At 42.8% G+C, this 18,367-nt stretch overlaps 2 protein-coding genes across 2 annotated transcripts in view; both read left to right on the plus strand.

The window, feature by feature from the left end:
• The window catches only part of LOC115576052 (hemicentin-1), a 40,679-nt gene that overhangs the window by 17,140 nt on the left and 5,172 nt on the right, over positions 1 to 18,367 (plus strand). The window contains exon 11 of the mRNA XM_030408542.1: positions 18,030 to 18,347. Within this exon, the coding sequence (XP_030264402.1) occupies positions 18,030 to 18,347 (318 nt within the window). The remainder of the gene's footprint in view (positions 1 to 18,029; positions 18,348 to 18,367) is intronic.
• Positions 7,606 to 12,009, plus strand: angptl6 (angiopoietin-like 6). The gene is given in 8 exon segments (XM_030408543.1): positions 7,606 to 7,618; positions 8,030 to 8,518; positions 8,608 to 8,745; positions 8,839 to 9,046; positions 10,654 to 10,847; positions 11,200 to 11,257; positions 11,260 to 11,469; positions 11,554 to 12,009. Coding segments are annotated over 8 exon segments (1,485 nt in total). The 5' UTR covers positions 7,606 to 7,615; the 3' UTR covers positions 11,739 to 12,009.

The raw sequence follows: 18,367 nt of genomic DNA on the forward strand, positions 1-18,367 counted from the left end.
ATTTATGCTCAGTAATTTAATGACGGTCCCTAAATCAGTTTCCAGTGATTCAGCTGGAGGCTCTGGGAGGTGAGCTAACCGTCCTCCTGCTGCTAACACTTGGCGAAACTCAGTAAAGTCACAGCTGGGACCAGAAACAGAAACCACTGTCTTTCATTTTAGCTTTTTTCCAGTTACGATAACCCTTGAATGAGATGAAAACAGTCCTTGGAGCATTGGGGAAGGAAAAATGTCTAATGTCGCGCGTGGCGTTACTCTGGCAAACCTGTGAATAAAGTGTCTGCAGTGTGGAAATAATGTCAATTAGAAAGCGAAAGCAGTCCAACGGTGACATGTAACATCTGCTATATGGCCTTTTTGCGGAGCTGCATTTTACTACTCATTTGATACAGCATATACAAAACAAAAACTCATAGAATACAACGTGTTCACTCGAGAGTACAGGCAAGGAGACCAAAGCAGCAAACAGTCGCGGATACTTTCAGTTATGAGAAACATCCTCAGCGACATGTCCACAAATAATACAGAGAGGGTCATCAAATTAATCGCTCTGGAAAACCAGCTCATCTCTGTGGTAGAGGATCAGGGTTTTCTTTGTCACCTGGAGTTTTTGAATCCCCGGTATGCCCTACCATCTCTGCATTACATTTATTCCACTTTCGAGTTACAACATGCCGGTATATGCACACTAGTTTCGTGGGTCTCATACAGCAGAGCATGTAAAGCAGGCAATCCAGGAGATGCTGAACGCGTTAATAGACAAGCAACGTGTCCACGTCATTTTATGTGACAACGTAAAGTACATGAAATAAGCAAAGGATGATATGGAGGTACGAAGCGTGAGCTGCGTCTCACACACACTTCAGCTGGCTGTACACGAGGGTCTGCTGTCACAGTGCAGCATCACACACTCACCTGCTAACACAAGGAAGGTGGAGGCCTATGCAGTAATAATAAGAAAGAGCTATATTAAAGTATATACTTTGTTTCAACAAAATAATAAAAACCTATTTAGGAACAGCTTAGATGCAGGTACTTTTTTTCTTAATGCAGCTGTATTATCTAGGAAAATATTAGTTAAGGCTAAGTATCGGATTGGGACTCGGTATCGGCAGATACTAAATATTAAAGGACTCGGATCGGGATAAAAAAAACCTGATCGGGACATCCCTAGTAAAAACACAATAAATTTAGAACCATCATTGATTAGTTATAACCATCAAACTGTGTTAACACACACTAACATTTTAGCCTGGGAGAGTATTTTTAGGTTCATTTATTCAATTTTGGAATTTAAGCTGAGCAATAGAACTAAAATACATTGTACACAGAATATCAAAACTCTGTCCCCATCTCATCACACTTTCACTTACAAGTTTCCCCAATTATTCATATTCAAGCAAACATGAATATTTATATTTATTTGAAGAAGTCCCTTTTGCATTTGAGCTCTTTTTCCTAAATACACCTTAATTTTATTAGCAAAATGTCCGGTTTTGTCATTTGTTGTTCTTATTCATATGTAACTTAGTACACTATACAGCAACAATTTCCATACCATGTGGACCAGCTCGACTAGAGATCGTTGGTGATGCTCAGGCACTCTGCTTTCCCTTTCAGTGTCTGAGCCCTGCACGTTATCTTGTCTCTCTCTTTCTCCTCCTCATCTCGGTGTTGCTCTCCCTCCTCGTATCTTCATCGCTGTGGTGTTCTCCCACTTCTCCCTGTCCCTGGTCGCCTTTCTCTCTCTCCTTCCACCTCATCTCCTCGTTCTACCTTGCTCAGTTCATATGCTACCTTTCCTCTTCATTTATGTAAGATTCAAAGTAACTCTGCCGTGTTTTCCTTAACAGACGCTGAATCAATATTAGCTTTTGTAGCCTAACGTTAACTTACTTTACACAGAAGTAACGTCAGATCTAGTACATGTATAGTTAGCGAAATAAAGTTCTTCAACCTGATTTTTATCATCTCAAAATGAGCATCGCAACTATACTAGCACTTTGCTTTCGATATTATTTCATTTCTTGATAGATAGTTAATCAGTTTTTACCTCTTTCCTCCCGTGTCTCCTTTCCTCGCGACTCCTGGCTCCTTCGCTTCGCGCCACTCAGTTTTCCAAACGAAGCCGTCTCTTGCTCTGACGTTATCTCGTGCTGCATTCACCGCAGTCGGACATTAGAGATTCGCGCTCGTAGATGTCAAATTGGCCATAACTTTTCTTTGGATTCTTTGCTGCCAACTGGGGTGGCAGCGGGTGTGGCAAGGCTTTCTTTCACCCCGGTAGATCCGCCCATGGTCCTCAATACTAATGTGAACAGTGTGTACATTGATAAGCAGTAAGGGTTCAAATCGATTCGGTCACGGTCATACGTATATTTTGGAATTCACTGCCCTCTAGTGGCCACATAGTGAAACTGCAACGATAAATTCATTAAGCTAGCGTCAATGTAGAAGTCATACTTCCGGTAAATACCTTCAAAATAAGTGACCAGTAAAGCAATCAGAAGGTAAGTGGTCTGAAAGAATCACATTCATCACATACCATTTGTTCATTTACGGTCTGCAGTGAGTGCATCAGCGTTGCCACTTTATTTTGAAATCACTTAGAGGAAGTGTTGTTACGCTTTTATGTTCGTATTGACGACGGCCACGAGGGGGCGCCAAACACCAGCGATTATAATTTCATTTACACCCTGGTGCAGACTCATCTGATAGAGTCTAGGAAGGAACAAAACCAACAGGTAAAACTTACTGATAGTGGAAATAAGAATGATAACAAACAGTAAACTGCTATGATTTTTCTTTCACAATGTGGAAAAGAAAAGAAAGAAAGAGCAACTGCACAGTTGTATCCTGTTACTGTTCCTCTTTGTGGTGAAGCTTCTGTGAGTCAGTCTCCAGTGTTTAAGCTAACCAGTTCACTTTTCAGCTATTTATTCTTTTTTGCCCCCAAAAAATCATATAAAAACGTATTTATTGTTATTTTGTGCCCATTCCATCATTGATTATCGTCCACAGACCAACATAAAACAGAACTGAGAGCCTTACTAAAATGGAAATCCTTATTTAAGATCCTACACAGTCAGAATGAGACAAAACAAAATATTATTCCACAAGATAAATGCTAAGCTAAATGAAGTTTCAATGCTTCCGTTTAATAAAAGCTGTCATGATTAAAATGTTCCGCTGATGAGAGGGCTGGTGATGTGAAATGAAAAGTGGCAGCAGGAAGTCGATCAAGAGGAAGTTTACGTGCTCCAGGGAAACCACAATGAAGAACTGAACTCTAGTTGTGGTCTGAACACTTCCCTGAAGTTTGATGCTCACTGCAGAATGTAACACACCCACTGATGCTGTTTTCTGAACGGAACCTTTCAAACATCCAAACCTGAGCCCACAGTCCAGCAGCTCGGGGACTGACCTGTCACACTGAACATGTTGACCTGTGTGACGTTGGAGGGCCAGCTGTGAAAAAATTGGTTAATATAATAAGTGTCACAGCTCTGCAGAAGTGCAGAAGTGCAGGCGTTACTCCAGATCTACGCGATGTCACTCAACAATTGGGAGATCATTTCACAGTTTAAAAAAAAAGAAAAAAAAAGAATGCTGATGGAGTGTTTTCCATTCTTTTTGTTTTTTGCTATCTGCTCGCACAATCTGTCTCCACCTTTAAACCTGATGCTCTCTGATATCACAGATTGGGTGTGACCATCCGTGCACCAGATTTAATCTTCCGGCTCACAACATTTGAAGGTCGTGTTGGTAATGTTTTTATGAAGACAAATCAGATCTACAGAGCTCGTAGAAAGGTGCAGCATAAAAGTCTCTTTTCTGCAAAAACACAGGAAACTGCTCACAAGAATTGTTATCTTTGTTTTAATGGCAGAGTTACTTTGATATCTAAAACCTGACCGTTACTGGATTTGTGGGGCGGATGGTGCATAATACAGAATACATGCATAAACATATATTTTTGCAGTGATCCCTCAAATGTCTTTATGCAAAGATACATAAATAATGGTTGAAGGATAATTTACCTTTTAACTTTTAACTCGATTATCCGAAGTGACATCAGTGCACTGCAACAGTAAACTTCAGTGGGAATGAAAATAAACCATCCTTGAGCATTTGTTTCTGCAGAATGTCCCGTAGAATAACAAATCAAAGAATATATAGAATAACTTAAAGGTACTGACACCCACATATCTGAGACACTTACATCTATAATATTGGCCGGGCTGCTATCATGTCCAGTAGAAAGTCCCTGCAGCTGCTGCCGTCTGCTCTGCGGGTAAAAAAGCTGCTCACATTGAGAGCCGTGGATCTCTCTACACCAGCACATTAGTCTGAAAAGTGTAACATTTTTCAGACTCGTCTAATCCTCCGTTAAAGATAAAAGTGTCAAAACTTGCTGGCACTGAAGCTGCTGCATTCCGACGGTGAGGTGAGGTACATAAACACTCCAAATATTGAACGTTTTAATCCGTTGCAATGATTCGATGTCGACAGCAATCCTAAAAAATATGCATCATTGTTATGGAGTCGTATAAACCAGCAGAATATCCTCCAACCAACTGTGACCATCTCAAGCAGCTACACATACGAGAACATTTGATCGTATTACACCAGTCCTAGCCTCACTGCACTGGCTCACAATTCATATAAGATCAGACTTTAAGGTGCTGCGGATGACCTCCTCCTCCTCCTCCTCCTCTTCCTCCTCCTTCTGCCCCTTTTTCTCCTTCTCCTCCTCCTCCTCCTCCTCCTCCTTCTCCTCCTCCTCCTCCTCCTCCTCCTCCTCCTCTCTTTTCATTCAGGCTCCCCTCTGGGACCATCATCCTCTCCTGGTTCCTGCTGCCTCACATATTGATGCATGTGGATCGTCATACCCTGGGCTCTGCTGGATCATTGCTCTCTGTTTTAGTATCTCCATAAATCTGTATTTCTGTAAAATGTCTTAAGTCTGATCTTCTTTGTTTTACTGCCAATTACCTCGTGTGGCCTGCCCTCCTCCAGGTGACCACAGTGGAGAGGAGGTCGTGTGGGTCGGGCACCGCTTTGCGATGCCTCGGCCTGCTCGGTCGTCTCCTGGACCCACAAACTGTACATGTATTGTAATTTGTATCAGATATTCTGTCATTGCAGCTTGTAAACTGTGATTTTGGGGTCTATTGCGTGTCTGCTCATCCTGGGAGAGAGATCCCTCCTCTGTGGCTCATCCTGAGGTTTCTTCCGTCTTCATTTTAAGTTGTGTCCATTCTTTAATTTGACCCAGGCGTCTGTCCGAGTCTTCTTGTTGAGATTCAGTATATTGTGTCCTCTCTCAGTTTGGAGCGGAGCCACACTGGCAGGGAGATCAGGCCAACTGCACACAGGAAGACGAAGGCCTCCGGCACAATGTTTGACTCCGGACTATTCTATTGAGTCTATTGTTAAACGGGGCCAACAACGTATCCACCTACTGCAGAAGCTGAATTCTTTTAATGTTTCGAAGAGCATTTTATGTAACTTCTATCATTCTTTAATTGAAAGTCTGTTGACATTTTCTTTTATTTGTTGGTTTGGTGGTCTATCTGTGCAGGAGCAGAACTGTCTCAGCAGCATTATCAAAGTCTGTTCCAAGATCACTGGAGTCCGGCTAACAGACTTAAGCTCCATCTGGAAAAAACAAGTTATCCAGAAAGCCAGAAAGGTCATTAGTCATCCTGACCACATCCTCGGTCAGGAATTCTGTTTGATGCCCCCCCCAGGAAGACAAACAGATCTGCAAATCCATTTATTCCTTCAGCTATCAGGCTTTTAAATGCTGCTGACAGCTAATTAACACAGGCCAGGCATTGTAAACCTGAGAGCCTTAATGTGTATGTTCATTATTTATTTCCTGTTGTTACTTGCTGCTAGCTCCGGTTGCCTATGCCAACCTGCGGTACTGACAGAGTGGATGCTGTATGTGTCTTTGTTTTTGGTGTTGTTCCTTTGTTTCTAGGCGACTGAGGCTGCACACGGAATTGCCCTGCGGGGATGAATAAAGTTGTTTGAATTGAATTGAATTGAATCAAATCAAACTAAAGGTGTTGCAGTGAAGAGTGAGAGAGCTGAAAAAACAGAAAAACAATCTTCGACCGTCTTCTTTGGCCAGAAAAAAAAATTGTTTATAGCTTCTTAAATGTGATTTATTTTTTTGATGGCTTGATACACATTTATGCATTTTTCATTATTTTCTGACATATTTTAGATAAAATGATTCATCAGTACATTGAGGAAACAATCAACATATTCATCGATAATGAAAATAATCACTGTTTGGGGCCTTTGTATAAAGCCCTGCACTAGAATATCACAGCAGCTAAGCTCCTGATGGTAAAGAGTGTGTGTCAGGGCAGCAGGTTGTCGGCCCGAGGGAGGAGACATCCCGGGATTCCTGCCCTGAGCTCCAGTTAAACAACAAGTGGTGGGAGGCGGCGTCACTGAGATAGTTTGTAATTATTTGTCTCTTCCTCAGAGATCCTGAGGCAGATCCTCGGGTGGAGAAGTGGAGGGTGTGTAGCTGCTGGCAGAACTAAGGTGTCGTCTTCTGATTCAGGTTTTTCTGTTGACCCACATCCTCATCTTCACCTCAGAACCTTTTAGTCTGAACGATGTGATTTAAAAAAAAAAAAAAATGCGTTAGTCTTTATCTGGTATATTTTACACTTTTGCTTCCTGGGAGCTGCAGCAACACTCTGGAACGGAACAAAGACATCCCAAACACTTTTCAGCTGCTGCGGTAAGTCCCTGTCAGGACAGTGCGCTTTAATGTGGTCTGAGGAATCTGAGGTCGCTCTCTGACAAATGGATCACTGGCCAGTTAAAGACATGTTGCTGGTCGGCTCAGACTCTGTGGCTTCATTCAGAAAAAAAAAACACATTTGTGTGGCGATGTGTCTCTGTGCAGTTGGGTGTCAGGTGTCAGTAATGAGCTATTTGTATGCATGTGTTTATGGTGTTGACTGTGGTTGTTGTGGTTGGATGTGGCGCTGGCTCTTCTGTTGACTCTGAGGTGGAGGTGTGTTGATTCTGGCTGGTTGATGTTGACTGTTGTCCCTTCAGTGTTGACTTGCTAATAAATTCCAGCTCGGGGGGGAAAAGTGTGTACTTTGCAAAGAAACATCTGGTCCCACGACAAACAGTTCGACTAAGTCGAGTTTGGATTGATCCGATCCGATGTATGTCACCGATCCAGACTCCTTAGTGTTGTTGATTGATTGCCACTTTCCAACTGCTTCCAATTTCTTACATTTGATTCATTTTTTATTTGTTACTTTTTGAACTCACTCGCAGAAATGCTACTCAAGTTATTCAAGACATTAAAAGGAGTTACTGCAGCAGTCTAGAATACATTTATTTCTGACACATTTCTATCAGTTTTTTTGGCTCCTCGATTTGACACATTACTGTTTGTTTTACACGTCGCAGGTGCTGCTGCATATGTGAAAACAAGTAGTGTGAGGCCTTCTGTGGCTGCAGAGGAAGCCGCATGTGATCTGATAAATTCCCTCCAGTGATAAGTTGCATTGTGGGTAATGCAGGGAGGGCTGCAACAAACGATTCCTTTCATTTTCCGATTTGTTGCATGGTCTGTAAAAATGTCAGAAAACGGTGAAACGTGTCGATCAGTGTTTCCCAAGATGACGTCCTCAAATGTCTAATTTCTTCCACGACCCAAAAGACGTTCAGTTTAGGAAAGAAATCGGAAAATAATCTCATTTTAGAAGCTGTTGTGGAAGAAATTCTGCTGTAATGAGTTTCATCATTTGTTTTCAGACTGTCTATAAAGAGCCTAACAGTGTTGGAGGAGTGGAATTCAATTCGGTTCCAGTCGCATTTTAAGGAAAAAAATGCACATTTGTCATTTTCCAGCTGTTTAAATCCTCCTCTATGACAGTGAACTAAATATCTTTGTGTTGTGGACAGTTGAGGGCGTCCTCTTGATAATCAGGTGTTATATCTGTGGTAATTCTCCTCTTGTTCTCTCCTCCTCTTCCAGATTGAAACTCAGAAGCCGAACACCTTCATGGAGAAGACACTGACACTAGGTCTGACTCTTTTCTTGACTCTTTGTCTGGACGGAGCTGCAGCTGGAGGACGGAAGGATGGAGAGAACAATCAGAAACGTTCATCGCGATCCTCAGACACTAAAGGTGGCCGCTGCTCCTACACCTTCATCGTTCCGCAGCAGAAACTGACAGGAGCGCTGTGTTTGAGCACGCAGCCTGCTGCCACCAACCACTCGGAGGTGGCGGCGCTGCGGGTGGAGCTCGCGCGGCAGCAGGAGCAGCTGGAGAAGCTCCGTGGCCAACTGGAGCAGGAGGGGTCCCTCGCCATGGAGGTCAGAGCCCTGCGCAAGGAGAGCAGCAGCATGAATTCTCGCATCGCCCAGCTGTACGCCCAGCTGCTGCATGAAGTCATACAGAAGAAAGACCAGGCTGTGGAGCAGCGAAGGGTGGAGAACCTCCTGCTGAATGCCACCACACAGGTGAGCAGAGAACCACAGCGCTTGTTGATGTGTAAATCTGTTGATGTTCAAAGCTGCGTCTGATCCTCAACTGTGGTGGAACGTCTCAGGCACTGCAGGTGTCCAGTAACTACAGGGAGCTGGAGAAGAAATACGGAGCCCTCACCTCCATGATGAGCTCCCAGAACCAGTTTATTGCTCGTCTGGAGAAGCAGTGCCAGTGCAGGGACTCCATCCAGTCCACCCTGGTAGGAAACAATCTGCATATTGCAAATGTATGCGGAGTGGTTTTAAACACAGGAACTGAGAATGACGTGTTGTTTCTGGCTTGGTCTCGACAGGTGACGACTGAACCACCGAAAAGCCCGCCTAATGTGCATCCTAATTACAGCTCCGCAGCCAGCGAAATGACCAATGACGTTCAAAGGGACCAAAGCGCTCCATCAACACCGCAGCAGCAAGAAAAACCAGCTCATTCTGTCCCCACCACGACAGCCCACACTCCTACTGACCCTCCTTTCATTAGCTTCCCCGTCACAAAGACTCCAGGTACGTCAGTGTCAAGAAACATGCTCTAGTAGAAGCACCTGATCAGACCTAAGAGGACAGTTCAGCCCAAAATCACAAAATATCTTATTCCTCTTTTGGATACAGTGGAACATTATAACAATGTGCGGATCACAGAGTGCGACTTCTGCTAAGCAAAGCAGCTAACTTCCGCTGATATCGGACAAAATGGCTCAAATGGAACGAGTCATTTCTCAGGGATTGAGTTTAATTTACAGTGTAAGCTTATGGGAAAGTCTTTGCATCATGTGACGTTGTAATCACACGGTTTGGCCACGATGTCCAAATTTAAATTTAAAGCCTGGCGCTCGTCCTGGGGGGGCCATCTTGTAAGCAGTTTAGTTTAGGAGGTACTTTGTTTCCCGCCAGCGACACCCACAGCGCGCTGTGCAGAAGGAAGCGTGCGTCTGCTAACGGATGAGAGACTGATGAGCGAATATAGCTAAAACGTTACAGCTCAGCCGAGGAGCACAACATAAACGTTGACACAAGCGTGAACCTCACGTTTATGAGCAGTTGCACACTTCCTCCCGCACGGTGACACTGTATGGTTTGTGGGTGTGGTTCAGTCAAAAGAAAATAGTCCCTTCAAGAAACTGCTCACATCAGCGTCTGTGGATTTGAGCGCCGTCTATTTCCATCTCTACATCTCGACAGCCAGCACCGCCAAAACTCTGCATCTCACACCAGAATAATTTAGGTAGATAAAAAGAGCTACAGGTGAGAGGAAATATACACATTTTCGATTTGGTGTCGAACTGCCCCTTTAAACCTGCGTGTTGAAGCGTATCAGCCTTCTGTCCGAGTTGTTTAGCTGCTTAGATAAGCATTAGCGGAAGGAGTCAGTGACCTGCTGGTAGGAGGCCTGTCTCTCTGGGAATGCCTAAACAATGTCGGCCGGCTCGCAGCTCTTATCAGAACGGAGAGGCTTTTATAATGAAGACGCGCTCACGGGCACACGGATGAAACCCAGCATTTGTTGGAGCTTTAAATGACACCGTGACTGTTCGCCTGCTCAACAGGAATGCTTGAAATGACAAAGTAGAGGAGTGAGTCCTTTCAACATCAGCAGAACCGAATAGTGACCACAGCATCTGAATGACTCACCACTTCCTAAGAGGCCTGATGAAAGACCGCGCATTGCCAAACCGCCTTGTTTTTGTGAAGTACGGCCCACATCTGCCTGTGGGGGGAAGACCATTAAGCATTATCACTTTGTTTAGGAGACTTTCCTCCGTGTGTGCATTCTCTCAGCGCAAATATGTTCGTCTTATCAGCGTGACATGAGACACTGAACATGTGTTGGGGAAGAAGTCCTCGGCCCCAAACAGATTCTCTGAAGTTGTTACGTATCTCTGATCTTTCTGACAGTAACAGAATCTAAACAATTCTCTGCAACCAGCATTCTTTGTGTTTTATAAGTGACCGCTAGAGTTTGACCAAAAAAACCCCTCAGGTGGAAATAACCCATCTTTACTTTACGATGAAACTAAGTGAAAAATTAGAGGTGGATCAAATGTACCCGACTCGTTTTTTTTTAACAATCGACATCAGCAACAACCACTAATAATACTTCTTTTCCATCTCAGGGCCGTGGCGGGACTGCCAGCATGTTATGGAATCAGGTGAGACCACCAGCGGGATCTACCTGCTCCGCCCGCAGAGCGCCAACCGCCTCCTGCAGGCCTGGTGCGAGCAGAGTCGGGCTCAGGGAGGCTGGACGGTCATCCAGAGGAGGCAGGACGGGTCGGTCAACTTCTTCAGGACTTGGGAGCAGTACAAGGTGAGTCCACACACACGCAAGTCTGCAAAACACACTGCGGGTTAACAAGGCCACAGACATTCCTAAAAGATGCTTGTTCCACGCAGTGGTCATGGATCAAAATAAAGGAATTCATCACGATGAACATTACAGGGTTGCAGTTGAAGCATTTTCCTGAGCTACACTGTGCAGAATATACATAAAGATATTAGACTGACAATGAACAAAATACACAGCAAAACAGAATAAAACTGTTATCCAAAATCAATAGATATAAAAAATGTTACACAGCATGTATCACACGCCATTTATCTGTAATTATTGAAAAGTAATACTTTTCCTCAGATTAAACCAGTGAGTTTGTGTGTTGCAGCAAGGCTTCGGGAACCTTGACGGGGAGTACTGGCTCGGCCTGGAACACCTCTACTGGATGACAAACAGGCCACGTATAAGCTCCGGGTGGCTCTGGAGGACTGGCAGGGCCGGCAGGTGTTCGCAGAGTACGACAGCTTCCACCTGGAGCCGGAGAGCGACTGGTACCGACTGCGGTTGGGACAGTACCAAGGCACGGCAGGAGACTCCCTGTCGTGGCACAACAACAAGGCCTTCACCACTCTGGACCGAGACAAGGACAGCTACACAGGTCCGCTCTCGCCCCTGTCACTGTTTGTCAGCTCTCTGTTTCACTCTTTCTGTTAACATCCCCTTCTTCTGTTGGCATCAACAGGTAACTGCGCACATTTCCAAAAAGGAGGCTGGTGGTACCACATGTGTGCCCACTCCAATCTGAACGGGGTGTGGTACCGGGGTGGACACTATCGCAGCCGCTACCAGGACGGGGTCTACTGGGCGGAGTTCCACGGAGGATCCTACTCCCTCAAACGAGTGACCATGATGATCAAACCCACATAACACAGTTGCATTATGGACACAAGTGAGAAGTGTAAAGATGAACTAAGGTAGACATACATCCAGAGGCCTTATGTGATATGTTGACCTCGTACAGTGTTGAGCCAGTTTATAAAAACATGTCATAACATGTTGATTAGAGGCCTGTCAATGAGGATGTCAGTGAAACATTAAATTAAACATTAAATGTCTCTCCTCTTGTGTTGCAATTTCCTGACAACATTTGACACTTTCCCATTTGCAATGTACCTTTCAATAAAATCATACAACAGTAGCTCCTGTGTGACATTTTTAAAATACCAGAGAAACAATATTATGAATGGTTGCACAAATGATGGCAGAGGATGACCATTTCATCTGTAGTTACACCACAAAGAGCTAACTGTGGATGTGGTGTCATATTTCCGTTTCTACAGGCAGCTTCCTGTTCACTGGGGCGTTGAGTTTTCCGTTGTGTGCTGTACTGTTTTTTTCTCCCTCAGTTCTTGTAACTGTCAGCAGCAGGGCATCATCATCAGGGCTCTGAGCCAGGTTATCTTCCTCAGGTACTGAAGCTGGACATCGGCCGGACCCTCCTGAAACACACCTCATCTCCTCCATCCACCTCCCTCCTCCCGCATGCTGATCGAGCATGCTGCCTCTCAGGATGTTGGGCATTCTCATGCTCATGTTTTTACTGTGTGGTGAGTGATGATGATGCTCTACAGTAGCTGCCTGTGGGTCTTACATGTCATACATTACTTGTACTATGACGCAGCCGGAGGATTAAACATTAAAATACTTGTTCAGTTACTTGCTCGACTCCAGTTTAAGTAGCTCCACCACGTGTTACCAGTGAAAAAGTAAACTATCACTACACATTGTTTTCATTTTAAACTGATTGATTTGTTTTTAGTGATAAAGACGGAAGAAGGCAGGAAAGATGTAAATAGTCATGTATGTAGCCTCTGACTTTTTAACAGGATAAAGTGAGATAAATGTGAATAAGACTTGAATAGATTTGAAGTGGGAGCGGTCAGTGTTAGAATGTTGTTTCCGCTCCGCTATCTGTGACAGAGGAGTTGTATAAACCGCGCTAACTGCAGCTACAAGTGTGTTGGTCCAGTGAGTTGGGTGTGGTGGATGCAGTCCACGACTTAAGATAAAAGTATCAGTCAACTACTGTAACATATAACATGGTTTATGTAGAAAACAGATTACATGATATAATTGGGATGACATCATCAGATTACAAAGAAGAGTATAATTAATACCAAATTACACACATTTGTAAAAGTATGTAATTAAATTAAAGTAACACCGTCAAAGTCCTTGATTTGATTTTTTTTGTTTTCAAAAAGTTGCATTTTTCTTTAGAACATTTTTTATCACGATTTTCTATCAAACCACAAAGTGCGCCATGACACATTGTGACACACGAGGTCTCTAAGACGAGAGCAAAGTCCTCCATGTAGCCTGTGATTACAAAACTGCTGCGACAGAAACTAACACAACAGAAACAGGATCCCACAGGTTGCAGAATACACACGGTACAACTGCAGCTTGTGCATAAGGGTAGTTTTATTAGACCCACTGTAAATGTTGTTTTTATTTGCACTGAAAATGTTCTGAGATGATTCAAGGGAAAAAAAATATCAGAAAACAGAATTATTTCCAGAACTCAAATTGTCGTGTCCATATTCAGTGCAATATGATTTTGTTTTTGGAGTCATCAAAAATAATTCAGAACAGTTTAAGTTTGTTTGTAATTCCATGGGTTATGTTACTAATTACAAAAGCTGCCATGTTATTTGCATTTATTATGTGATTTTTTTTCAAAGTAATGTGATCCTAACACTGATCACAGCACAGATGGTTTAATACATCAATTAAGCTGAATTTTGTATATGTAAAAGGTTCAGTACACTACAATGAGTTGTCTATTAGATTAATAAAAATATGAAAATGCTGATTATTGGATCCAATAAGTGGGCAGGCTGATAATCAGGTAATTCATAATATACAGTACATAGTGTACATACTTGTAAATATGTATATATACATAATTCACTTTTAATTTTGATACTTAAAAGTACTTCCATTTATTATCATATATCTTCAGACCTGTACTGATGTAATGTAAAGTAATATTTTAACACATCTTTACTCAAGTATGACTTTAGGGTTCTTCTCAGGGTTCTCATGCATTTAATATCTGAGTCAAGCGAGTGCAATAACGTTCACTCCAACTCTAATAAAGATAAAATTTGTCCATCAACAGATGCAGACAGTTCGTGCCCTATCACCCTGGATCCTCCTGAGGTTATAGGGGAATATGGAGACACAGTCGTTGTAAACTGCTCAAGCTCTGAAGAGTTTCATGATGGGTTAGTGTTAAAACTTGGAAACACATACCACAATGACAGCGATGATGAGAATTTTGTCTCAGGGCCATTGTTCCTGTCAAACTGGATGGTGAAGGCTGAGTGCAGAATAAAGCTGAGTGAGACTCTGGAATGCAGCAGAGAACTTGGAATCACCATATACAGTAAGTGTTCTTCAGGCTTCATCATCTAATGTTGCTTTTTGCCACATCAGAAGCAAAGTCAATATGGGAGAAATGTAAAACAGCCTCGTTTGGAAATGAATTGGACCCGGGTCAGACATGTGGACTTGAGCCATTGATGTTTGTTTTGATGACTCAGCAGGAAATGAATGACCTGAGACTCGACTTGGACTTGGAAGTTAAAGACTTGTGACCTGACATGACTCAACTGACTTCTCTGTTTATTTTAGTTCTTGTAGCTTGTCTGTCAGTATTACACTCTTTAAAAGTGACTAGGGGTAAATATTTTTTATTGAGAAGAAAACAAGAAAACTAACATTACATTTATTTCCTACTCTCAGTAAAAAAACATTTGTATTTCTTTGTCATACATTTTGAACAGGTTAAATAAATTAGACGATAATATCATCACTTGACAGGTACCAATACCTTACCTTTCTCTTTACAATGGACGGGATACTGCGTGTATGACTGAAGTTTGTTAGGTTTGTTAATAAAAGAATATTCACTAGCAAGGACCACACCATCAACGAGATGCGTTTAAGGATTTATTAGTGACAAAGGAAAATGAAGTGTCGAAGATCTTGGTTCTTTTGAGTTCTTCGAGTGCGTTGTGGGGATTCTTGTAGAGAATCCGCCGCCGCTCCCGGGCAGCGACGGACCCCCTCATGGACCTACGAAGGAGAGGAGAGAAAGAAGAAACAGGCAGAGAGAAATGGGGTGGGGGGGAGGGGTGCAGAATACGAGAGCGAAGCAGAGGAGAGGGTCAGGTGGTTATTTATAGAAATGCAGAAGTTGGCGCTGTTGAGGTGTGGTCCTGCTCCTGAAACTTCGCCAATTAAGCTTCAATTTGGGACGGATTTGAGTCAAATGTCTGGCTTTGGTATAAAGCAAACTTTTACAGCTAAAAAAATTCAACATTCGTTTATGCATATTTTTTGTACAAATGTTCAGTCTAAGGAATATCATTACATTTGTTTTTATCCCCCACTAGTTATCTTCCCTCTGCTTTATTCACAGAGACTCCAGACACAGTAAAAGTGTCTGCTGTGGTTGGTGGCCCGATGGTGGAGGGAAAAGAATACACGTTGGTTTGTGGCATCGACAATGTGGCTCCTGTGCAGAAACTCAAAGTGATTTGGTACCGAGACAATGAAAAGCTTTCCAATGAAACGTTTGATGGAACCACTGTGACCCCAGTCAATGAGTACTCTACCTTGACAGTCACTGCCGACAGACATCACAACGGAGCACTTTTCAGATGTGAAGCTGTGCTGCACCTTGGACCAGAGCTCAATCTGACTACAGCGTCACTGCCTTATCCTGCTGTTGTGCACTGTGAGTTTATCATTTATCTATTTATTATTGTATTATTTCACCTGTTAAACACTTTTGATTAATGTGTGCTGATGTTTAATTGTAGATGAGCCACTGATCAAAAATTGTTCAGACACTTTCACTGGTGTGGAGGGTAAGTTCAGTCTGAATATGTTGCCCTGTTGAGCTGATGGGAACCCTCCACCCACGATTCAGTGGTACTATCAGAACCAAGAGATAGATGCAGATATGCTGCTCAACCGAGGTCACTCAGGAGTGTACACAGCTGTATTTGAAAATGTAATTGGGAGAAAAAACAGTTCTACTGACATCACAATCGAATGTGAATGCAGACTTGTTTGAGTTATATTTCACTTTCATATAAACTTTTTCCATGATCTCCACATGCACTGCACAAAGTGTTGATACGTTTGTAGGTCTGTATCTTCTTCCATTATTTTTTCTGACAAGTACTTTTGATACAATGTTCACAGACAGACCTTCATTTGCCTGCGATGACCACTATGAGGTTAAAGTGGGTGATGTTTCCCAAACTATATGTGAACCAGAGGGACTGCCTCAACCTAACATCACCTGGCTGAAAGATGGAAAAGAAATACCAACCCCACAGCGCTGGTCGAAGCATGATAGTGGAAATTACTCACTTAGAGCAACTAACAAACATGGAGCAGCCACACACCCACTATATCTTGATGTTTTGTGTAAGTTTTTATTATTAAGAATTACAAAAATATTTTTGTATGTTGCTTTGTTGAAAGTGAATCTGACAGTTATGTTTAGTTTTACTTTCTCAGATCCTAAAACAAGATCTGTAGAGAACATCCCACCACATTTAACGTACTACAAGGAACTTTTAGCTGCTTATGAAACAGTCTCAGTTTAATCCTTCTGCTTTTACATGAACTACATAAGCTAATGAGACCATTAGCAAGATGCTTGGCTATTTCTCAACAGTTATTACAGTTTTTTCTATATGCCTGACATAAAGTCAAATTGAGACTTGTGCAGGTTAGATAAGTCATAAATGAAAACTATTTATAATTGTGTAGTGTCCAGGATGAATTGAGCGTCTGCTCTATAGTCTGCTGGTACAGCACTGAAACAGTTTACTTTGCTTCAACCTTGTCTTCTGTTGTCCAAATGGCCCCAAGTAAAAGTCATTATTTTACTGAAAACATGACAGCATACCATGAACTCCAAATCAGGCTTACATAGTTCAAACTCTAAGTGACATGTCTTGTAATCTGAGTCACCAGACTGCAGTAAAGTCTATAAACTCTAATAAAACCCCCATACTTGCCTCATCAGATGCTCCTGAGCTCATCCAAGAACGAGGTTATGTCACTGTGTTCGAGGGTGAGAATGCCATCCTGAACTGTGGAGCTCGTGGGAACCCTCCTCCTGTCTTTATGTGGACCTGTAAGGGGATGAATATCTCGGAGAACACGACTAATCTGACTATCACTCGAGCAACAATCAGCACAACCTACAGCTGCACAGCTACCAATCCCCTGGGAGAAATAACTAAGGAAATCCACGTCCGTGTGGTGAAGAAGCAAAGCAGTCCACCCACGAATATCCCTGAGACACCAATTGGTACACATCCTTTGCATTAGTTTACAGTTATTTCAAACGTGCACCAAAATAAAGCTCTGATCTAATATGCTTGTTTTTCACTTGACAGATTGCCCCCTGATACTGACGCCTGCTGAAGTCGTGGTGAGATTTGGAGATCCAGTGTCAGTTAACTGCAGCGTAGCATCAACCACAGACTTCTTGGGAATGGGCTGGGAGGCTGCGTTCGGAGGCACAGGGTTTGAAAACAAGTCTTCTCTCACCTGGACAGTTGAGAAAGTGGAAGAGTGGAACATTAAACCTCAGTGCAACATGACTTGGAAGAATGGCAAGCAGTGCTCTGTGACACCGAACGTCACTGTTTATAGTGAGTACTATCTTCTATCTTCATGTTGAAGGGATTATTTTATAAAATGTTTGACATGATGATGTAAAGTAATGTTTACTGACAACAGAAACATGTTATAGTTCTGTATCAGTGCCATATTACAAGCAAAGTAAATTGTGGAAGATATGAAAGTGTAAATAACTTGTTGTGGGCCATATGTGAGGGGATTGTACTGTAAAATGAGACTCTCTCGATCGCCTGTATGAGCCCGTGGATGATTTGTTTAAGTTGTTTGATGCAGCTGCTAAAAGAGAAGCAGTAGCTCGTGTTAATCTTGTAATGAAGTCCTCCAACATAAACTAACAACACAGCACAACACAGCAGTTCCACAGAGCCCCTTTAATGCCACACTTGTGTATGTATATTACTTGTACAACTGTGGTTACAGTTGCAGGATATGGCTACATTTGTTTTGGCCTATAATTATCTTCATTTGCTTTATTAACAGAGACTCCAGACACAGTCACACTCTCCGGTGTGGATGATGGTCCGATGGTGGAGAGAAGCGCATACATGTTGAATTGCAACATCGACAATGTGGCCCCTGTGCAGAACCTCACAGTGATTTGGTACCGAGACAATGAAACGCTTTCCACTGAAACGTTCAATGGAGACACTGTGACCCCAGTCACTGTGTCCTCTTCCTTGAGACTCACTCCTAACAGACATCACAACGGAGCACTTTTCAGATGTGAAGCTGTGCTGCACCTTGGACCAGAGCTCAATCTGACTACAACTTCACTGTCTTATCCTGCTGTTGTGCTCTGTGAGTTTATCATTTATTCA

The sequence above is a fragment of the Sparus aurata genome, chromosome 23 (assembly GCF_900880675.1).
Source record: "Sparus aurata chromosome 23, fSpaAur1.1, whole genome shotgun sequence".
In the NCBI taxonomy this organism is placed as follows: Eukaryota; Metazoa; Chordata; class Actinopteri; order Spariformes; family Sparidae; genus Sparus; species Sparus aurata.